Source organism: Mandrillus leucophaeus, unplaced genomic scaffold (genome assembly GCF_000951045.1).
Source record: "Mandrillus leucophaeus isolate KB7577 unplaced genomic scaffold, Mleu.le_1.0 Scaffold475, whole genome shotgun sequence".
NCBI lineage: Eukaryota > Metazoa > Chordata > Mammalia > Primates > Cercopithecidae > Mandrillus > Mandrillus leucophaeus.
This window is the reverse complement of record NW_012105087.1, coordinates 299,398-322,792: the sequence shown is the minus strand read 5'-3', so window position 1 is coordinate 322,792 and position 23,395 is coordinate 299,398. Positions and strand designations below refer to the sequence as shown.

Sequence of the window (23,395 nt, the reverse complement as noted above, 5' to 3'; positions counted from 1 at the left end):
TCTCAGGGTTATTTAAGTGTGCAGTACTCCCAGCTTCTCAGGCCAGGATCTTCACATAGACTAATATTTTTCTGTTTCAGCATGACACATGTCCTGTATGTAGGAAGAGCTTAAATGGTGAGGACTCTACTCGGCAAAGCCAGAGCTCTGAGGCCTCTGCAAGCAACAGATTTAGCAATGACAGTCAGTTACATGACCGATGGACTTTCTGAAGCTAAAGACCACACCTGAATCTGGGCTGTGGTAATCATCTTACCATAGCTGTAAATTGTATCAAAACAAAAAATTAGTAGATGGATTTAGGAATCATGTAAGAAACTCAACACATAATATTAATGCAATGAATGTTTTTCTTCTCTAAATTTAAAGTTAGTATCTACAGATGGAATTGTGTCTACAACCAAATGCCTCTTATCCCTGAATTCAGAGTGATAATTTTATAAGTGTGAAACTTAATTATGTAGGGCTCCTCCCACCTGAATAGAATTAATTCCTGAAAGTCTAGTTAGGGTCCTGCTATCTGTCATGTTGCCTTGTAACGGGTGTTTCCACCTCCTTCTCCAACCTCTACCCCACCATTAGTGTATTTTACTATAAAAACAGTGGAACCACAGCCCTAAAGTCCTGCTGATATAAAGTCCTTTTGTCTTAATTGTATTAAAAAAAAAAAAAAAAAACTACTCTTGCTCACATTAGCTATGAGGCGAGGTCAAATTCAGGAATCTAAGACTAATGATTTCGTTTTGTCTTGAACCCCAGAGAGCAAATCAAAGAAAAATTACAGCAAGAAGAGAAAAGTGGTTCATCATTGTGTGCTTTGGTTTTCTTAATTTTTGTTTGTTTGTTTTTTTGAAACAGAGTCTTGCTCTGTTGCCTAGGCTGGAATGCAGTGGCGCAATCTCAGCTCACTGCAACCTCTGCCTCCCGAGTTCAAGCGATTCTCCTGCCCCAGCCTCCCGAGTAGCTGGGACTACAGGCACTTGTCACCATGCTCAGCTAATTTTTTGTATTTTTAGTAGAGATGGGGTTTCACCATGTTAGCCAAGATGGTCTCAATCTCCTGACCTTGTGCTCTGCCCACCTCAGCCTCCCAAAGTGCTGGCATTACAGGCGTGAGCCACTGCGCCTGGCGTCTTACTTTAATTTTTAAAGACTACTTCAGTTGATGTAGTTTCCCCAGAAACCTACATAACATATATTGGGAGCCTTATGTTGGTAGGAATCTAATTCCCATTCCTTTTTGGGAATGAGTTGGGCAGCATACAGGCACAGAAAGACAGATGTTTGAGATCTTTGCCTCTGAGATTTTAAAAAATGATTCCTGCCAGGTGCGGTGGCTCACGCCTGTAATCTCAGCACTTTGGGAGGCCGAGGCAGGAGGATCACAAGGTCAAGAGATCAAGACCAGCCTGACCAACATGGAGAAACCCTGTCTCTACTAAAAATACAAAATTAGCTGGCCGTGGTGACGCATGCCTGTAGTCCCAGCTACTCGGGAGGCTGAGGCAGGCCAATCACTTGAACCCGGGAGGCGGAGGTTGCGGTGAGCTAGGATCACACCATCGCACTGCAGTTGGGGCAGCAAGAATGAAACTCCCATCTCAAAAAAAAAAAAAAAAAAAAAATTCCCAACTCACTGATTTTTTTTTTTTTTTCTGTCACCTAGGCTGGAGCACAGTGGCACAATCTCAGCTCACCACAGCCTCGACCTCCCAGGCTCTAGTGATCCTCCCACCTCAGCCTCCCAAGTAGCTGGGACTACAGGCATGTTGCCACCATGCCTGGGTACCATGCCTGGGTAATTTTTGTATTTTTGTAGAGATAGGGTTTTGCCTTGTTGCCCAGGCTGGTCTCAAACTCCTGGGCTCAAGTGATCTGCCTGCCTCAACCTCTCAAAGTGCTCAACTCATTGTTTACTGTCTTTTTTCCTAGTAATCTTAAAATAATTTGCCTCACAGAAATAGAGGCAGTGAGCGTCTGCAGCCAGTTCACTGTTTTTGGTAATTCATTGGTCTTCAGGAGTTAAGATTTTACATTGCCACATTTTAATTTTTAAGCCTATTTTTCATCTCTGAAACTTTCCTTTTCTGCTTGGTTCTCTGGCTATACTTGGACTCAAACTGATCAGTGTGATCATGTCCAAAACAGCTTGGCCTGGGAGAGGTAGGCCTTATTTTTTCAGCCTAGCAACGTCCCATGCACATGCTCTTTGTAGCATTCAAGTGTTTAACATTGAATACAGTAAGGTCAAGAATGTTATTGAAACTTCAAGGTCTCAAAAGGAAATGATGGGGACATAGAACAACTGTTGGTGTACCAAAAAAAAGGTACAGAGGTGCACCATTTGTATTGTCACATCAGCCTTGTATAGTTTAGAATGATCAGAACAAAAACACCACTCTTTAGTGGGTCTCTTTCTTGGCTAGGAGTCTTCCCTCAGTTTTTGTTGACTATCATACACTGATTTGTGGGTGACAGAAGGGGGCTAGAGATACTTTTTTCTGTACTTTGGTAGAGGATGAAGGAGTCAGAGAGGGAAAAGAAAAAGTGAGAGAGTGGCCTGCTGAAATAATAGCCTGCCTCTAAAAGTTGTGACCAGAAAGTATGATTCATTTGGGCCCAGAGGGAATAAAATATGTTTTTTCATATACCTCCTGTATTATACCTCTGTAGTGATTATTGTTTGGGGAATAAGACCTACTTACTGTGTGTAGCCCCTGAAATGTAGCTTGAGAATACACATTGGTTTTGAACTGGGGAGGAGGATGGAAGGAAATTAGAGGTGTATTATGAATATTTGGCCACTACTTAGATGGAGGAAGGCTGTGTTGAACTTGGGACATGTTGCAGTTTTCAAGTACACAATATCAGTTGTCTCAGAAAAATTATGACAGCCTGGACATATTTATCTGCTTGTCAGTGTCTGGAGATGCCAGGAAAGGCAGTTGTAGTTTTACTTACAGCTAGAGAACCAATGCCTAGAGAACTAGAGGATCTGAGTAGCTTTACAAAGGGTGGAAACAAAGTGCTGGATAGGGGTCTGCCTTTTTTACACAGTATAGCAAACAGCATCAGACTAAGTTATATGTAATTTTCTTCACTTTTTTTGCTCTGATGGATAGAGGACGTGAGACTCATTTTGCTGTTTCCCAGACTGTCCCACTTAATGAATCTGTTGTGTTTCTTCCTATAATGGGAGGCACCTCAGATGTCCACGTTAATTTGTGTTGAGGAGTTAGGGTTCTTCAGGAATTTATTCTTATTCTTATTTATTATTAATATTATTTTTTTTGAGATGGAAGTCTCACTCTCGCCTAGGCTAGAGCACAGTGGCACGATCTCAGCTTGCTGCAACCTCTGCCTCCTGGGTTCCAGTGATTCTTCTGCCTTCACCTCCCTGGCAGCTGGGATTACAGGCACCTGCCACCACGCCCAGCTAATTTTTTATGTTTAGTAGAGACAGGATTTTACCATGTTGGCCAGGCTGGTCTTGAACTCTAGATCTAGACCTCAGGTGATCTGTCTGCCATGGCCTCCCAAAGTGCTGGGATTACAGGCAGGAGCCACCATGCCCAGCCTGAGATGTATTATAAGGAATTGGTTCACACAATTATGGAGTTTGAGAAGTCCCAAGATCTGCAGTGGGCCAGCTAGAGATCCAGGAGAGCTGATAGTGTAGTTCCAGTCTGAAAGCCAGCTTTTGGAGACCCTAGAAGAGCTGATGTTTCCATTCCAGTTCAAAGGCAGGATAAGACTGAGATCTTAGTTCAAGCAGTCAGGCAGGAGGACTTCTCCCTTACTTGTTCCATTCAGACCTTCAACTGATTGGATGAGGGCCACTTACATTAGGGAGGGCCGTGTGCTGTATTCAGTCTGTTGATTTAAATGTTAGTCTCATCCAAAAACACCCTCACAGACACACCCAGAGTACTGTATGACCAAATATCTGGGCATCATGTGGCCTAGTCAAGTTGACACGTAAGATTAACCATCACAACAAGGAAAAACAGAAATGATGCATGTATACAGAGTGCTCCTCATCCTACTTAAGTTTCGCCAAGTTAATAATGTGTCTCTCTGAGAAGTGGTTCATCATGTTGGCTAGGCTGATCTCAAACTCCTGACCTCAGGTGACCTACCCACCTTGGCCTCCCAAAGTGCTGGGATTACAGGCCTGAGCCCAGCGCGCCCAGCTGACAGGTGCTTCTTAAATGTTTTCTTTAAGCGGGAATTGGTTCTCAAGTTAGAAGGAAAATTCGAGGGGAAGAGCTTGTTTTTTCTCCAACCAGTCTCTGATTAAATAGTTATTAGGAAAAACTCCTTGCTTATGTCTTTGTATTGCACATTTTTATGTATGTATATATGTGTAAATATAGATATTTATATACATGTATATGCATATTTCACAATGGAGAAAGAAGGGATATGGTGTGCACTGAGATAAAGTGAGCAGAGATAGAGAAGAGGGCTAGAACCTCACAGTCTAATTCTCTCTTTGTACATAACTGTTAGGGTCTTTGTTCCCCTGAGGTCTCTGGTATGCTGGCTTGGGCTGGTACCCTGTTACGCTCTGTGATGAAGGGATTCCCTGGAGGTAAAAACCTAATCATTTCCAAAGGTTGGGAATAAAAGACTTTGAGGAAAGGGTGTTCATCATCCATTGCTTCTATATTATAATCAGTTGAACTATAATACAGTTATCTATTGTTTTTTTTTAAAAAACTTTTCTGACAAATTATTGACACCAAATGGAATAATGCATGACCCGCATGCTTCAACTTCTTTCTCCCTGGTTCCCAGGTGCTATTCCCTCAAGAAATACAAATTAAATATATCCGTCTTAATAGATCAGGAGGGAAGCATAGTCTGAGTCTGTTTTAAATGACAACAAAACAGCTTTGGGACTTAGGAAGTGGAAGACAGATTTTTATTTTTTTGAGACACAATCTTACTCTTTCACCTAGGCTGGAGTGCAGTGGCATGATCTCAGCCCTCTGCAACCTCCCCACCCCTAGGTTCAAGCGATTCTCTTGCCTCAGCCTCCCAAGTAGCTGGGATTACAGGCACATGCCACCATGCCTGGCTAATTTTTGTATTTTTAGTAGAGACGGGGTTTTGCCATGTTGCCCAGGCTGGTCTCGAACTCCTGACTTCAAGTGATCACCCACCTTGGCGTCCCAAAGTGCTGGGATTACAGGCATGAGCCACCGCGCCCAGGTGAGGAGACAGATTTTACGAGAAGGAGCAGGGCTGGTATCTGAATAGATATTTGGATGTTAGGGGAAAACCCTTTTTGGCCTCTGTGGTAGAGAGATCGGAAGATAAAAGTGCTGTTTACAAGAATAATCCATCGGAGCTCTGGGGATTGGGGGCGACTTACAGAATAGAATACTCTTATTGAGAATTTCCCTAATGAATCTCGTTTATGTTCTGTCGCAGTAAGATGGAGGAAAACTTTGGTGGGATAGGCATCACAAGTGGCTGTCCTGTAGGGGGAAATCCTAGCCTGCAATAATGTCAATGTCTCAGTATTCAGCCGGGGAGCACTGCGCTGCTCCAGGGGTTTAAAATAGAATGCATAGAATACAATGTGTACAACCAGAGATGCTTTCCAGGATCAAAGTAGAGCCCTTGTCTGATCCAAATGACATTGTAAGGTTTTGATCTCTCTTACCTGCCACAGACAAGTGCATTATAGGCATTCAGCTTTAAGGTTTTATACCTGTAAACTTTATGTTTTCCTGCCAAACTACACTTGGTGTCCACAGAAGTGTAGTTTGAATGTTGCCCCTTCCTCCTCTTTCAACCAGAACACTTAGATCTGTGAATCATAGGATATAAGCTTGTGGTTCTTTACAGTTTCTAATAAGAAATACGATTTTCAAGGTCCAAAAATTACTAGATTCTTGGCTGGGCATGGTGGCTCATGCCTGTAATCTCAGCACTTTGGGAGACTGAGGCAGGCAGATCACTTGAGGTCAGGAGTTCGAGACCAGCCTGGGCAACACAGTGAAACCCCATGTCTACTAAAAATACAAAACTTAGCCGGGTGTGGTGGCACGCACCTGTAGTCCCAGCTACTCGGGAGACTGAGGAGGGAGAATCGCCTGAACCCAGGAGGCAGAGGTTGTAGTGAGCCAAGATTGTGCCACTGCACTCCAGGGCGACAGAGACCCTGTCTCAAAACACCCCCAAATTATTAGATTCCCTTCCAACAACATGATAACCATCTTATTAGTATTTTTGATTAAAGAATATGTAACAAAAAGCTGCTATAATTTCAGTAATGCTTTTAAGTCAATGTATCTTTTTTTTCTTTTTTTTTTTGAGACGGAGTCTTGCTCTGTCGCCCAGGCTGGAGTGCAGTGGCCGGATATTAGCTCACTGCAAGCTCTGCCTCCCAGGTTCACGCCCTTCTCCTGCCTCAGCCTCCCGAGTAGCTGGGACTACAGGTGTCCGCCACCGCGCCCGGCTAGTTTTTTGTATTTTTAGTAGAGACGGGGTTTCACCGTGTTAGCCAGGGTGGTCTCGATCTCCTGACCTTGTGATCTGCCCGTCTCGGCCTCCCAAAGTGCTGGGATTACAGGCTTGAGCCACCGCGCCGGGCCTAAGTCAATATATCTTTATTAGTCACACCAGAATTTATATCCAATTGAAATATAGTATATACAAATACTTGAAAGATATTTATTCAGGCTGAAGATTATGCTATATAGATTCCTTCTAATAACCTCATGGCCTCACAGAGGTTCAAAACCCATGGTTGTGAATCACTCACGTAGACTGGGGCTAAGATGTGTGTCCAGAAAACTACCTGTTATGCATGGAAATTGTAGGCTTATTTGAAGTCAGTTTATCAACACATTTTGAAAGCCAAGACACAAGTATTTTAAATTTCTGTTTAACCAAGTATTGAGAGATAAGCAGAGTAAATAAACTCTTAAGAAGCAAGACTCAGTTGGTATGTACAAAGTATGATTGCTTTGTATATATTCTGCTTAGTTCAAGTCAGAGCTAGTAATCTAATGCTCTTAAATGTCTTCATAAACTTGGGCAGTGATCATGTTTCCTTTCCGTGATTATGTGTCACACATTTTTATATGTGGACTATAATTAGTATAGTACAATGGCTGAAACCTTTCCTATATATAGTTGGATATATCTTCTTTCTGAGACTTCCAATGATTGTATAATGTTGAGTAGCTCCAGAAGATTCTTTGAATAGTAAAAACAAAAGACATCTCTACCCATGTGAGCTTATTTAGTTAGTTAGAAACACAGAACTAACATATATAAAACAGGTAGAGAAAGATTAAGGTGAATGTTATGTAATGGAGAAGGCTTTGGAGACTTTGGAGTCAGAATTCAAATGGCTCTAGGTTCCAAATCCAGACTCTCATTTAATTCTCAGAACAGTCCTGTGGAAACAGAAGATACAGTTGGCAGTATCCCTTTTTACAGATAGGTAAACAGAAATAGCATCTCAAAACCTCATTTGCACTGGACGTGGTGGCTCACGCCTGTAATCCCAGCACTTTGGGAGGCTGAGGCAGGCGGATCACTTGAGGTCAGGATTTTGAGACCAGCCTGGCCAACATGGTGAAACCCCGTCTCTACTAAAAACACAAAAATTAACCATGCATAGTGGTGCATGCCTGTAATCCCAGCTACTTGGGAGGCTGAGGCAGGAGAATTGCTTGAATCCGGGAGGTGGAGGTTGCAGTGAGCCGAGATCGTGCCACTGCACTCCAGCCTGGGCAACAGAGTGAGACTCCCGTCTCAAAAAAAAAAAAAAAAAAAATTCATTTGCCCAATGACAAATAGCTGGTATGTTGCAGATCCAGAATTTGAATCCAGGTCTTTTTGACTCTATGGCTGGTTCTTTTATCTCCATAGGATACAAAGTCTAAAATCCTTAGTTTGAGGTTCAGGACTATCGCTAATAAGGGTCTTACTCGTCTACTTCAGCCATATCTCTCTCCGTTCCCACAAACCGTAGCTCCCACATTTGGCAGGTCCTTGCCAAGGAGCACAGGTAAAGTGTCTCTTTCCTTTTAATGGCTCACCATGGAGCTGTAGCTAAATTTCTGTGCTCTTACCCCTTAATTCATGTAGTTCCTCCTATCAGGAATATCCTGCCCACTCTCTGCTTAACTATGACAATAGGTCGTCTGTCCAAAGAGAAAGAAGAGAGTTTGTGGATTTAGGAGAAAAGAAAAGACTGCACATACTGCTATGGGCATTTATTTAAAAAGAGAAATGACCAAAGAGGTTAACAAGTGTTGAGTTGAAGCTGGGCAGTTGTAGCCTGTGGTGCTCCTGGTCTGCACAGATCTTCCTCTTCCTCCAGCAGTGCTGTGTGGATGTTTTTGAATGTTGAGGTCTGTCTGCATTTCCTCATTTTCATGCCAAGTCAGTCACTGGGTCTGGCTGTCTTCCTTTCTGTCCTACCTATCTCTGCTTGTTTTCTCTCTCTTTCCTTTACAGTGTTAAATAAAAAATTATTCCCCCAAAATTTGGTGTTCTCATTTTGTTTGACTTATTTTACTATGTTGAGGAGGAGGGAGGAAAAATTGTTCTGGGGTACAAAAACTCACATATTTATCCAATATTTGAGGACTATACCAGCCACTTTGGTGAAAACTGTTCTGTTTATTTACTGGAGCTTAGGAGGGAAGAAGGCAGGTTTGCTCTGGTGGTGAGCAGCAAAATCAAGGATCACACTGATTTGCCCCAGCTTATATTTCCACAGATTCTTGGTATATTTAGCATCTCTTCCCCTATGCCCCGTTGCTTTCTTCTCTGTGCCTGTTGTAGTGAGAAACATACTAAGCTAGAGTCAGACTCATCTTGCTGTAGCTTTTTTAAAAAGTTTTTTTTTGGCACAAGGCTTACAAAGCTGTAGAAAGAAAAAGAAAGTTTGTATTACTGCCTTATAACTTAGAATAGCAACAAAATACCTGATATAGTGAAGTCTGACCTGTCCTGAGATGTGTGTTTGATAGGCCCTCATGACTGTGAAGGGATTGGAAAAGGAAAGTGGGAACTATTTTATGTATTGCACATTACTAAATTAGGGTTGTAATCTTGAGCAAATCTGATTGTGGTGGGAGTGGGAAGGGAGCTAGTCTTTGATCACTCCTTGCTGGAAGGGACAATCAAGCAATAGATGCCACTGAAAAAATTGAAGGTAGGTTTTCCATGTATAGATCTGAATTGTTGGCATAGTGATAAGGATATTCAGTGAAATTGGCTTCATGAGCTAAGAGGCACGGAGATCCAGGAAACTCCCTCCTCCTCTTCCCCACATGTAAGCATGATAACTTGATCTATGTGGTGTTTCTGGACCTGAAAAAGCATGTGTACTGTTCTACTGAATACTACCTCTTTCCATAATTCTACTAAGCCTTGAGTTGGGGGAGAAGGATAAAGAAAAGAAAGCTTCTAAGTAGTGTATATTTTCTCGTTTAATCAAATATTGAGCTTTGGTTTTTTCCTTTGGTTAACTTTAAAGCTACTTGAATTGAATACAGGAGAAAACAAAAAATTGGATTAAAAAGCTCATTCTCTTCACCTGAGTGGAAAAGGAAAAAAGTCCAGATTTTTTTTTTTTTTTCTCTAGGATGACTTGGGAATCAGAGATAGTAACTGGTAGTAGGTTGTATGGCTAGACTCAGTTTACCCTTTAGAATTTTTATTCTAAAATAAAATGTGTTTTACTGGTTACAGTAGCCTAACCAAGAGAATTTAAAGTCAATAAAAAATTATGTCTAAATGGTCAGACTGTTTCATATTCATGTTTCCTCCTGAAAACTGGCATAGACTTAAATTTAGAAGATCCTTATCAAGGATTACAGATAAAGTCTGTGTTTTCTTTTTGAAATCTGTGTTTTCTTTTGATGACTTGCAGATAAGGGACTGGAATAGGGAATATTTAGGTGGTCCTGTTTCTGGAAAGGGGAGGAGTCAATCTCAGAATGAATGGGGTGGTAAAGGAGGTAAGAGGTGCTTTGCCTATAGTAGGTCATTACTGAGTGTAAGGTTTTAGAGTGAGAAGGATCTGTATTAATTGCTGTGACAGGCAACATTGAACTTTTTTTTTTTCTTTGAGAAAGTGTCTCAGTCTGTCACCCAGGCTAGAGTACAGTGGCATGAACATGGCTTACTGCAACCTGAACCAACCTGGGCTCAGGTGATCCTTGTGCCTTAGCCTGGGACTACAGGTGTGTGTGCCACTACGTGTGACAAAGTTTTTATTTATTTGTATAGATGGGGTTTCGCTAAGTTGCCCAGACTGGCCTCAAACTCCTAGGCTCAAGGGATCTGCCTGCCTCAGCCTCCCAACGAGCTGGGATTACAGGCGTGAGCCACCGCACCAGGCCCTATTTAACTTCCTTATGTTGTTTCCTGATGAGTAACCAGGGGATGTTTGCTTGCAAGGGTTGTATAAGGTTAGAATCATCATGTGTAAAGCATCTGATTCATCATACAGGTTCTTTAACAAATTTATTAAGAGCGTGCTATATGTGTGGGACTTTTTGTTGGGGTAAAGAAGACAAAGTCCTTACATATATAGAGCTTACATTCTGATGCCACTCAAAACAGTGGTACTGATTTGAGGAATGCCTAAATTAAATGGAGTTAAGAATGCCAAGGACAGGCAAAAACCTGAATCAGTTGCTTATTATGCAAAAACATAATGACAAATTATTGGAAGTTTCACTTTTATTATCTAATAGGGAAAGCGCCAATCCATATTGGTAAATGGTTTTCAGAAGACTCAGCTACATGTGTTTAATATACTCAATCTGGCCATCAGCCTTTGCTAGGGAGCTGCAGTGTTCAAAAACCTGTCTCCAGGCCGGGCACAGTGGCTCACGCCTGTAATCCCAGCACTTTGGGAGGCCGAGGCAGGTGGATCACGAGGTCAGGAGATCGAGACCATGGTGAAAACCCCATCTCTACTAAAAAATGCAAAAAAAAAAAATTAGCCGGGTGCGGTGGCAGGCGCCTGTAGTCCCAGCTACTCGGGAGGCTGAGGCTGGAGAATGGCATGAACCCGGGAGGCAGAGCTTACAGTGAGCCGAGACTGTGCCACTGCACTCCAGCCTGGGCGACACAGCGAGACTCCATCTGAAAAAAACAAAATACAAAAAACCATCTCCAAACCAAGTCTGTCTCTTGTTCTTCCTCTAATAGTCAAAAATCTGTTGCTTCAACTTACAGTCCTCTGTTCACGCAGTGAGTAGAGGTGGTTGTACTAACTTGCCTCTCTCACAGGCCTTCTTTCCTAATAAGTCTTACCTCCTACCCTTTGGAAAGTCTGATTTATCTGTCTTCCTCTTTAGTGCTTTTGGATCAGTGAAACTGGTTTGAACTTTCCTATGGATAACCAGGGCTTGAGTAACATTTTCCTCTCCCTCTGGACTTCCTTTCCAACCTTCTCCTCCTGGAGAATAACCAAGATGGCAGAAATACAATAGCACCCTCATTGCTTGGGGTGCTTACGGCTCTTTTGGACGTACCTTGAAGGACCACGAGGCTGGTGACCAGCATTACCCAGACCTTTTCTTGTAGGAAGCCTGAACTGAGAGTGCCTTCACTATGGCTGAACTCAAGGTGTCTTTGTTTCAGTCCCGTCACTGTGTAGTTCCCTGTCTCTGGTTCAAAAGAGAATCTTGAATCAGGGGAGGGTTTCAGAAATCATCAGTACCTCCTTTTGCATCATCTCATAACATCTCTTTTATGATCTCCAAGGATTCCTCCCGCCGTAATTTGTTGCCCAGATAAGTATCTTTAACATTGTGGGTAATGATGATGTACTTAAGCAGCCATAAATAAGTATAGAATCTCCTGTGTGTCAGACACTGGGGATGTAGATAGACCTTAAAGTAATTCTGAAGTTTTGCCACAGAGATAGCTGAAACAGCTTAGCTACCTTGGACTTGGGTATCCCCAAATAGCCCCATTTTCTAGAGTGGGTCAAGCAATGTAGCATAAGTTAAAATCTTGCCCTTTGGAATAGATCTGGGGTTTTTTTGTTTGTTTGTTTTGGTTTTTGTTTTTTGAGACAGGGTCTTGCTGTGTCATCCAGGCTAGAGTGCAGTGGCGTGATCATGGCTCACTGAAGCCTCAAGCCCCAAGCCCAATCGATCCTCCCACCTCAGCTTCCCTAGTAGCTGGGACTACAGGCATGTGCCACCACACCCAGCCAATTTTTGTATTTTTTGTAGAGACAGGTTTTCACTATGTTGCTCAGGCTGGTCTTGAACTCCTGGGTTCAGGTGATGCACCTGCCTTGGCCTTCCTAAGTGCTGGGGTTACAGGCTTGAGACACCGCACCTGGCCTAGATCTGGATTTTTATCCATTCACTAGTTGGATAAACGTAAATTATCTTCAAGCTTCAGTTATCACAGCACAATAGCTCAAAAGACCATGCAGCTTAAATAATATAATATCACTTAGCACAATGCCTGGCCCACAGTAAGTAAATGGCAGACATTGTTTTTTATTTTATTATTTTTTTGAGACAGAGTCTGGCTCTGTCACCCAGGCTGGAGTGCAGTGGCACAATCTCAGCTCACAGAAACCTCTGCCTCCTGGATTCAAGTGATTCTCTTGCCTCAGCCTCCCAAGTAGCTGGGGTTACAGGCATGTGCCACCACACCCGGCTAATTTTTGCATTTTTAGTAGAGATGGCATTTCACTATGTCAGCCATGCTTGTCTCAAATTTCTGATCTCAAGTGATCCGCCCGCCTCAGCCTCCCAAAGTGCTGGGATTACAGGCATGAGCCACCGCACCCAGCTGACATTGTTTATTATCTGTTACCTGTCTCCTCTTAACCAGTTTTACCTTCCAAAATGCACCTAATTTCCACATTTGGGGAACCATCTAGATGTGCTGACTGTAATACTTAAATATGCTGAGATGAGAAAAGCATTCTTTCTTAGGGAGAATCTTCACAACCAAAACAATATATTAGAACAGGAATTTTAGGTTATGAGGAGCAAGGACTGTGTTGTACCTCATTCTGTTCTCCAAGGCTTAGCGCTGGGCGTGGGATGCACAATACATATTTGTTGGATGAATGAAAGAGGAGTATCTGCTAGTGCAGTTTAACTGAAGCAATGTATTCACATAAATATAATGAAATGCTATAGAGTCTCTAGTGCCAGGCTATAGTAATTTAGACTTTATCCCATGGACAGTGAGAAGTCATTAAAACTTTGAGTGGTGTGGCATGTACAAATTAGCATTTTGGAAAGACAAGCCGGTGGCAGTATGTAGAATGGAGTGGAGGCAGAAACAGTATTTAGAGTTGCTGGACCATTTATTAGGCAACAGCTCGGTGCTAGGCCCTGTGGTAGGTGTGGGAGATATAAAGGTGAGTAGGGCACAGTTGCTGAACTCAGGGGACTCACTAGTTAGGAGACTATTGGAATATGTTAAGTGTTGAGATGATGAAGACCTGAAAAACACCTTTGGAAGGAAAGGAATAACAAAGTACTGCTGTGCGGAAGAACAGTAGTACTTAGTAACTCTCTGAATTGGGGGTTAAGAATAAAGGAGGAACCAAAGTTGACTTCAGTCATGAACAGAAACAGGGTCTCAGGAGGATAACTTTGGTACTGAGTTTGAGGAAATGGTGGGGCATCTAGGAGCTAGGAGTACAGTTGTTAGTTTAAACGTTTAATTAAAACTTAGGAAAGAGGTTTGAACTGGAGAAGTGGATTTGATGGTCAGTTGCATTGAGATGCTGGTTTAAATCATGGATAGATGAGAACTGGGGAGAGAGAGTAAAGAGAAAAGGTTGAAGTGATGAGAAGTGAGTCTTGGGGAATGAATACTCATGTTTGAGAGGTGGGAGGAGGAAATAGAGAAGACAAAAGAACAGCCAAGCTGGTAGAGAACCACTTGAGTACAGTCACAGAAACCACTAGAGATGACACTTTGATGAAGGAGGGAATAGTCAGAAGTGCTGAATGCTGTAGCTAGGTCAGACAGGAAGACACCAGGAAGCAAGGAAGAAAGTCAATCAAACTAAACAAGTTGAACATTTGAATTAACTAGGAACCATAGGAGGTGATTAAAAACATTTGTTCAAAGGCTCTGGGCCAGTTTTTCATGGGGGGAGGGTGGTGGTAAGTGGGTAATTTATATTTATTTTTCTTTAAAAGTAAGATAGGCCAGGCACGGTGGCTCATACCTGTAATCCCAGTACTTTGGGAGGCTGAGGCGGACAGATCACCTGAGGTCAGGAGTTCGAGGGCAGCCTGGCCAACATGGCAAAACCCCGTCTCAACTAAAAATACAAAAAAATTAGCTGAGGGTGGTGGCGTGTGCCAGCTATTTGGGAGGCTGAGGCAGGAGAATCACTTGAACCTAGGAGTGAGCCAAGATCATGCCACTGCTCTTCAGCTTGGGCCACAGAGTGAGAGTCCGTCTCAAAAAAAAAAAAAAAAAAAGTAAAGTAGTTGTAAGTTCTTAGAGAGTAATAGCAGTGCCCTTTTATCCTCCTAGGCTTATTGTCTGAGACAACCACTGCCAACTCTTCAAGATGTCTTATATTCCTAAATAATATGCTCATATTGCTGCTTCCTAGTGATAAAATGTAGACATTTTCTGTTGGCTTTCTGCTATAGTAGATGAAGGTTATACTTTTACCCATTTTCCTTCTCTGCATTCTTGCAAAAATAATTGTATCACAAATTTTATTTAAATTAGTCATGTTTACATAATTTGGATTTTGTGTTATTTTTTGCAGAATCAAGTTGTGTGCTATGTTTCTTTTGTAAAATTTAGTTTTTTCTAGAGCCTGATTTTATTTTTTTACTGGCAGAGTTTTCCATATCCATTTCTTTAATCCTTTTATCGGGTCTTTAATGGGCCTTTAGAAAGATGATCTGTCAATTCCATTTTTACCTCCTAGAGATTTCCCTTCCAGAGTCTTCTTTCTCTTGCTCTCTTCTGGACTAAGTGCCCTTTTTAAATTCTAGAATTTCCTTTTTTTTTTTTTCTTTTCCACTAGAGATGGTGTCTCCCTATGTTGCCCAGGCTTTTCTCTAACTCCTGGGCTCAAGTGATCCTCCCACCTTGGCCTCCAAAAGTGCTGGGATTACAGGCATGAGCCACTGTGTCCAGCTTAGAATTTCCTTTTCCCTGTTAGATTCCTTGTTTCCTGTATCTCATTTTATCTCCTTTACGGATTCACTTTCTTGTTTTACTGAAGCACATCCTCTGGTCGCTTCTTTGAAAAGATCACATGGAAGGCAAATTTTTTTGAGTCGTTGCATCTCGTGATAGTATCTTTTTTCTTTCCTTACATTTGGTTTATAGTTTGGCTGAATATATAATTCAAGGTAAACTCTTTTTTTTTTTTTGAGATGGAGTCTCGCTCTGTCGCCCAGGCTGGAGTGCAGTGGCACAGTCACGACTCACTGCAACCTCCACCTCCCGGGTTCAAGCGATTCTTTTGCCTCAGCCTCCCAAGTAGCTGGGACTACAGGCGTGTGCCACCATGCTTGGCTAATTTTGTTTTTTGTATTTTTAGTAGAGATGGAGTTTCACCATATTGGCCAGGCTGCTCTCAAACTCCTGACCTCGTGATCCACCTGCCTCGGCCTCCCTAAGTGCTGGGATTACCGGCATGAGCCACAGAGCCCAGCCAGGTAAACTTTTTTTTTTTTTCCACAGAATTTTGGAGGCTTGCTCTGTTGTCTGGGAATATAGGAACACAGACACTTTCTGTTGGGCACAGTTTGACTTAAGGAAGCTACATAAAGCTGGGGCTGGAGTGGCCATATTTAGGACATGCCAAAGTAGTAATGGAGCCGAGGGAGCATGCACAGAGTGAAACAGACAGATGCAGAAGCCAGAGGCCTTGCCGCCTCAGAGTTTGAAATGGTAACTGTTTTGCGTCCTGTCCCCTTTCTAGTTTCTGATTCCAGGAGCTAGAGCTCATGAGGGCCAGCTGTACTTTTTGCTTTATTTTTTCCTCCTTTACTCTGTGGTACCTTGAATGGGTTTCTGTTTCTTCCAACTAAATGCTCCTTAAGACAGATACTCATATTATCTCAAACCTAATCTCTTTGTCTGCCTGAATTTAGAAATACAGCCGCATTTCTGGGAGAGTTCTGAATTGGGAATCAGGAGACCTAATTTATTTCTTTTTTTCTTTTCTTTTTCTTTTTCTTTTTTTTTTTTTTTTGAGACGGAGTTTCACTGTAGTTGCCCAAGCTAGAGTGCAATGGTGCGATCTCAGCTAACTGTAACCTCCGCCTCCCACGTTCAAGCGATTCTCCTGCCTCAGCCTCCCAAGTAGCTGAGATTACAGGCATGTGCCACCACACCCGGCTAATTTTGTATTTTTTGTAGAGATGGGGTTTCTCCATGTTGGCTAGGCTGGTCTTGAACTCCCGACTTCAGGTGATCCTCCCACCTCAGCCTCCCAAAGTGCTGGGATTACAGGCGTAAGCCACCGTGCCTGGCCAGGAGGCCTAATTTCTATCTGTTTTTACTTTCACCGGTCAGTGAGTAGCATTGGACAAATTTCTTCAGCCCCTGTGTCACCATCTCCCTGTCAATAAAAATGCGATAGCCACCCCGGTAAGAGTTTTAAAATTAAAGACAAAATGAGTTTATGTTTGTATGTGCACGTTGAAGAAAGGCAGCATCTGCCAATGGGAATGTTGGAAAAGGATTGAGAAAGAAGGAAACTGCCTATCCAGGACCTGAACCATCTGGTTACATCACCAGCTGTCAACTCTGCTCAGTGTCCCACCTGGTGACATTAGGGGTATTAGAGACTCACCTGTGACTAGAAGGGAGAAGAAATGGCCCTGAAGGCGGATACCTGACTTCTGGCTTGTGGCACAACACTGGTAGGTCCCACTGTGCGACGGTGTGACTTGGCTTATGGTGAACACTAACTCAGATGATATTTCACCAACACCATCTATCCCAGGATCCCTTTTAAGTCTCAGCTGTTTTAAACTGGTCTCAGGAAAACAGTCTCTAGACTTGTCCTTGCACAAAAACACTACCAACCCCTTAGCCTCTTCTTTCTTATGCCACACAGTGCAGATTAAGTTCAGTTGTGTTCCTTCCTGGGAAGCTGAGCTGGTGATGTTAATGCATCCTGGAATGGAAAGGGAAGAATTACCCAGAGGTCAGGTAGCGTTCTTTAAATTTCATCATTACTGCTCCTTATCACTAGAAGTCTTCAAGGAAGGACTGAAGCAGAACCTGGCAACCGTGCTGGCAGACAGGAAATACAAATTACAGCTCTATCGATGGCTGTGTGATTGTAAGCAAGTTACCTAACTCCTTGGGCAGTAGTTTATTCATCTGGAGAATGAAAATTAAGGGACTAAATAATATGCTCAAAGCATCCATTAATTCATAGGTTTATTTGTTCCTCCACTTAACAAATATGTTTAGGTATTCACCCTGCCAAGCCCTGCTGGGGCAATGATGACTAGGACATGAGCCCCACTGTCAAACCTTTTTTTTTTTCCTAACCATTAGATGACCGGGGATTTTTAATTAAAAAAAAATTTTTTTAAACAAGGTCTTGCTCTGTCACCCAGGCTGGAGTGCAGTGGCATAATCGTAACTCACTGCACCTTTGAACTCCTGGGCTCAGGCAATCCTCCCGCTTCCACCTTCCGAATAGCTAACACTACAGGTATGCACCACTATGCCTGGCTAATTTTTTGTGTTGTAGAGACAGATTCTTACTATGTTGTCCAGGCTGGTCTTGAACTCCAGGCATCAAGCGACCTTCCTGCCTCTGCCTCCCAAATCCCTCAGGCCTGGGATCACAGGCATGAACCACCGTGCCTGGCCACTCTCAGAGTTTAAAGCCTAATGTAAAAACAGGTTAGCAAAAGATTACAATTTAATTCCACAGTTATTGAGGAATCTTAGAGATTCCTGAGTCTGAAGAATCAGGAAAACTTCACAGTGAATTTAGTGCTGGAGCTGAGACTTGAAGGAAGAGTAAAAGTTTTTCTAAGAGATACAGGATGAGAGAGACCACAGAAATACCAGAGATGATTAAAAACAGTCACTGTGCGGAAATGGAGTGAGAATGGACTGGAGAAACAGACTAATTATTGAGGGACCATTGGTAGCCAAAGACCATGACTCTGATGGTGCCAATCTGCCGACTTGATGATTTTCCCTGTAAGTAATCTGTAACCTAGATACAGAAGTGGAGAAAATAGTTGGGTTAACCCAGGATGTTTCGGCTCAATGGGTGTCTCTGACCTAATTTTCCAGTGCGTTGGCCCTGCCACCTTTGTACTGCCCCTCACTCTCCTCAAACTTCACTTCCTTCTGTAGTTTATATTTTGTAGTCCATTACTATAATCTCTCCCTTATATCCACCCTCAGCTCCCTTAGCTTTACTCCCGCTATGACGGATCCTTGCAAAACCCCAACCTTGGTGACATCCAGCTCTCTGCTAAAAACTCATCAGGCAGATGCTGAGGCTGCCAGCCCCACTCCCTTGGCAGCTTGATCCCCTATGACTTGCTTTTCCTTGTAAGACTCCTCTTGGTATACACAGTAAACTAAATTCACTCACATGAAAATGGTGAAGAGGCAGAGATGGAGGCTTCCCTCTACATATTAAATGCAATTCTCTTACAAGAGTTAAGAGATATGGGTCTTATAAGACCTGTATCTGAGGGAGACTTGCAATCCCAGCCATTGATTAACTCCAAAATGGTTTATATTTTATTTCTACTTTCCAGCTGGAACTTCTATAGGGTCTCTATTAGAGTGCTTTTCTGTATATCAAATCCTCAGTATAGCCGTAGAGACAGGTGTTACTGTTCCCGTTTTATAAATACACAAATTGAGGCAGAGTGGTTAAACTAGGTACTGAAGTTAATGAAGATTGCAGTATCTGGATCTCAAACCTGGATTTCATAAATTTATAGTATATAGGAACCTAAAGGAATCTTAGGTTGAGGCACAGATTACCAGTCTCTTTGAAACATGTAGCAGAGGCAGAATGTCTGACAGAGAGGCAGTAGTATCAGTTCTAACAAAAAAGAAAAAGACACTATATTTTTTACCCTTTCCTTAATGTCAAGAACAGTGAGTCAGCCGGGCTTCTGAGGATCACCTGAGGTCAGGCAGGAGTTCGAGAGCAGCCTGACCAATATGATGAAACCCCGTCTCTACTAAAAATACAAAAATTAGCCGAGCATGGCGGCATATGCCTGTAGTCCCAGCTACTCAGGAAGCTGAGCCAGGAGAATTGCTTGAACCCAGGAGGCGGAGGTTGCAGTGAGCCGAGATCGCACCATTGCACTCCAGCCTGGGTGACAGAGTGAGACTCCCTCAAAAAAAAAAAAGTGAGTCCTTTGTTTCCCCATCAGAGAAAATCATGGGATCCAGCCCTTCCCACAAGCCCAGGATCCTCCCCATGGCCGTCTCTGCTCTAGGGCCTGTCCTCACCACCAGACTGGATGTCCACAATTGCCAGCAGGATGGCCAGGGCACAGCAGCCTCTGCCAGTTTCCATCAGCATCCTGCACGCTGTCAGCAGGCCCAGGAACTTGAAGCAAATGTTGGCTCTGCTGGTATCCTTGGCTTCAGTCTCCTGAAAGCACAGGGGGACCCACTAGACAAAGCCTTCCAGGGCTCCAAGACCATCTCTCCATCCCAGGCACTAGCTTTGATTGGCTAGAGTATGATGGAGGTAGAGGAGGGCTTGGGCATGAGAGTCCAACTGGCTGGGAATTGAGGTGGTAAACCAAGTGAGATATACTGGGAGGGCAGGGGAGGGAGAGATGTAGGGAGACAGTAGGGCTGTTTTCTTATATATATTTGTATTTTAAGTTAAATTGGATTGCTGGGTCAAAGAATATGAGGATTAAAACTTTTTTCTACTGTAAACAGATTGCTCTCCAAAAAGACTGTTGAGAATCAGATGTTCACCAAGAATGCTTAATAGTGTACATTTCCTTGTGCCCTTGCCAGCTCTGAGTATTATCTGTACTTTAAAATGTTTGCCAATCTGATAGATGAAAAATTAGATTTGTTTTATGCTGCATTTCCATGATTAGTGAGGTTGAGGATCTTTTCATATGCTTATTGGTCATTAGTATTCCCTTGTCTATGAATTGTGTGTGTTCATATTCTTTATATTTCTTAACTCAACTTTTAGGAACTTTCTCTATATTAGAGATATTAACCCATCTGCCATTTCTTTAGGCAAATACTTTCTCCCAATTTGTTGTTTGTCTCTTCTGTTTATGATGCTTTTTTTCACAAGGAAAATTTACATTGTATGTAATTAAATACAACATACCTAATCATATTTTCCTTTAAGTTGTCTGGGTTTCCTGCATTGTTTAGGAAAGTTTCCCTCCAATTGAGGCTATAATTTTCCTTCAACATTTTTGTGTTTTATTTTTTATAGTTATGCCTTCTAATCCTGGCTAAGAAAAATTACCCCTGTTTCAAAATAAACAAACTGAAGAAAAACGAACACCTGAATTTCATCAATAGGGAAATGGTTTAATAAGTTTCCATGAATCTATGCAATAAAATATTATATATATTAAAAGAATGAGATACTTCTATAAATATGGGCCTGGAGGGATATTCATGATATATCATTAGGTCAAAAAGGGCAAATTGCAATTATGTATATAAAATAAATGTATTTTTATTTCAAAAAATCTTCTCTGTGTGTATATGTTTTAAAAATATAAAGTTTTGTAGTTTATAACTTTTGAATAGGTAATTACATTCACAGCATTTAAAATTCAAAAGGGGAAAACAAGAATTTTTCTATAAATTTATTTTTCTGATTTTTATAGTCGGCTTGTCTAGTCTCGCCTTTCCTACTGTGTGTACCACCAAGAAAAAGTCCTGTTGGTATTTTAAAATTGGGATATGTTCAATTTATATTTTAACTTAGGGAGAACTGAATTTGTTGTGACACTGATTCTTTTGATCCGAGAATGTGATACTCATTTTTCAAATATATGTGTCTCAGGTATGTATAGAAGTTTTCTTCATAAAGTCATTGTCCATTTCTTAGCTAAGTTTGTTTCTTGAGTAATTCATATTCTTTTTCACTATTGAAAATGTCATCTTTTACCCATTATATCTTTTTTTTATATATATATACTTTAAGTTCTAGGGTATATGTGCACCTTGTGCAGGTTTGTTACTTAGGTATAAATGTGCCATGTTGGTGTGCTGCACCCATCAACTTGTCATTTACATTAGGTATTTCTCCTAATGCTATCCCTCCCCCAGCCCCCACCCCCCAACTGGCCCTAGTGTGTGATGTGCCCCGCCCTGTGTCCATGTGTTCTCATTGTTCAAGTCCCACTTATGAGTGAGAACATGCAGTATTTGGTTTTCTGTCCTTATGAAGTTTGCTTAGAATGATGGTTTCCAGCTTCATCTATGTCCTTGCAAAGGACATTAACTCATCCTTTTATGGCTGCATAGTATTCCATGGTGTATATGTGCCACATTTTCTTAATCCAGTCTGTCATTGATGGACATTTGGGTTGGTTCCCAGTCTTTGCTATTGTGAATAGTGCCACAATAAATATATGTGTGCATGTATCTTTATCATTGAATGATTTATAATCCTTTGGGTATATGGCCAGTAATGAGATTGCTGGGTCAAATGGTATTTCTAGTTCTTGATCCTTGAGGAATCCCCACACTGTCTTCCACAATGGGTGAACTAATTCACACTCCCATCAACAGTGTAAAAGCGTTCCTATTTCTCCACATCCTCTCCAGCATCTGTTGTTTCCACTCATTGTATCTTTTAACTTATTTTTTCATTATATCATTCATTATATCTTTTAATTTTTCATTGTTGTTCATATATGAAAGGCTATTTTTTTACTAGATACTAATTTCATATCCAGCTCCCCTCCCTTAATTCTATCATTTTTCAGTTGATTCTCTTGGATTTTCCCATCATGCAATCATATTATGTGTAAATAATGATAATTCTTTTTCTGTTTTATATCTCTGATTTCTTCTAATTGTGTTGGTTAATGTCTCCAGAAAAATATTAAATAATAATGGTAATAATGAATGTGTGTCTTTTTTCTAAGTTTAATGGGGGATGCTTAAGTGTTTCCTTTTTAAGTATTATAGTCGCTTTGAGAATGAGATGTATTTCATTATGTTAAGGAATATACATTATTTCTATTTTATTAAGAGTTTTAAAATGTCAAGGATGGATGTGAATGTTTTATTAATTGCCTTTAAGTATCAACTAAAATGATATTATTTTTCTTTAAGATATATTAAGATGGTGATCTACATTAATAGATTTCCTAAAATTGATACATCTTTGCAGTCCCAAACAAACAAAAACTGAAACCATTTGGTCATAGTATGTTATTCTTTTCTTTTGAGACAGAGTCTCACTTAGTCGCCCAGGCTGGAGTGCAGTGGCACGATCTCGGCTTACTGCAACCTCCACCTCCCAGGTTCAAGCGATTCTCCTGCCTCAGCCTCCCAAGTACCTGGGATTACAGGCACCTGCCACTGCACTCGCCTAATTTTTGTATTTTTGGTACAGACGGGGTTTCACCATCTTGGCCGGGGTGATCTTGAACTCCTGACCTCGTGATCCACCCGCCCTGGCCTCTCAACATGCTGGGATTACAGGCGTGAACCACCACGCCCAGCCTAGTATGTTATTCTTTTCATATGCTGCTGTATTCTGTTTTATAATATTTTATTTAAATTTTTAAAAATGGAAAGGCCCAGGTGTGGTGGCTCATGCCTATAATCCCAACACTTTGGGAGGCTGAGGTGGGAGGATCGCTTGAGCCCAGGTGTTTGAGACCAGCCTGGGCAACAAGGTGAGACCCTGTCTTTACAAAAAATACAAAAATTAGCCAGGTGTGGTGGTGCATACCTGTAGTCCCAGCTTCTCAAGAGGCTGAGGTGGGAGGAGCCCAGGAGTTCACGGATGCAGTGAGGTATGATCTTCACTGCACTCTGGCCTGGTTGACAGTGAGACCCTGTCTCAAGAAAGCCAAGAACAAAAATTACACACACACAAAAATTAACCAGTCCTACAAGATATTAAAAATATAACACACCATGACAAATGGAATGAGGTTTCATTTTTAGAAATTCTTGGATGATTTAATATTAGGAAATTATTAATTAACATACTACTGGATCAAAAAAGAAAGTCAATATTACCTTCTGATAAAGTCTTACATTAATTCCCACTAAAATCCTAAGTAAAATGGTAATGGATGAATACTATTCAATATAATGGAGAAATGTATATCTCAGATAAAATTTCAACATCATATTTAATGGTAAAATATAGGATAATTTAAGGCAGAGATGCTTCCTATTATTTCTGTTATTT

At 41.6% G+C, this 23,395-nt stretch overlaps 2 protein-coding genes and 1 pseudogene across 3 annotated transcripts in view; 2 read left to right on the top strand and 1 right to left on the bottom strand.

The window, feature by feature from the left end:
• The window catches only part of RNF115 (ring finger protein 115), an 86,200-nt gene extending 85,403 nt beyond the window's left edge, over positions 1-797 (top strand). The window contains exon 9 of the mRNA XM_011995185.1: positions 81-797. Coding sequence (XP_011850575.1) covers positions 81-212 — 132 coding nt within the window. The 3' untranslated portion in view covers positions 213-797. The remainder of the gene's footprint in view (positions 1-80) is intronic.
• The window catches only part of LOC105550294, a 931,651-nt pseudogene that overhangs the window by 610,643 nt on the left and 297,613 nt on the right, over positions 1-23,395 (top strand). The window lies entirely within an intron of this gene.
• Positions 8,229-23,395, bottom strand: part of CD160 (CD160 molecule) — a 21,065-nt gene continuing 5,898 nt past the window's right edge. The window contains exons 3-6 of the mRNA XM_011995186.1: positions 19,474-19,618; positions 16,814-17,140; positions 11,526-11,660; positions 8,229-8,899 (exon numbers count right to left, since the gene is read on the bottom strand). Coding sequence (XP_011850576.1) covers positions 8,892-8,899; positions 11,526-11,660; positions 16,814-17,140; positions 19,474-19,546 — 543 coding nt within the window. The 5' untranslated portion in view covers positions 19,547-19,618 and the 3' untranslated portion in view covers positions 8,229-8,891. The remainder of the gene's footprint in view (positions 8,900-11,525; positions 11,661-16,813; positions 17,141-19,473; positions 19,619-23,395) is intronic.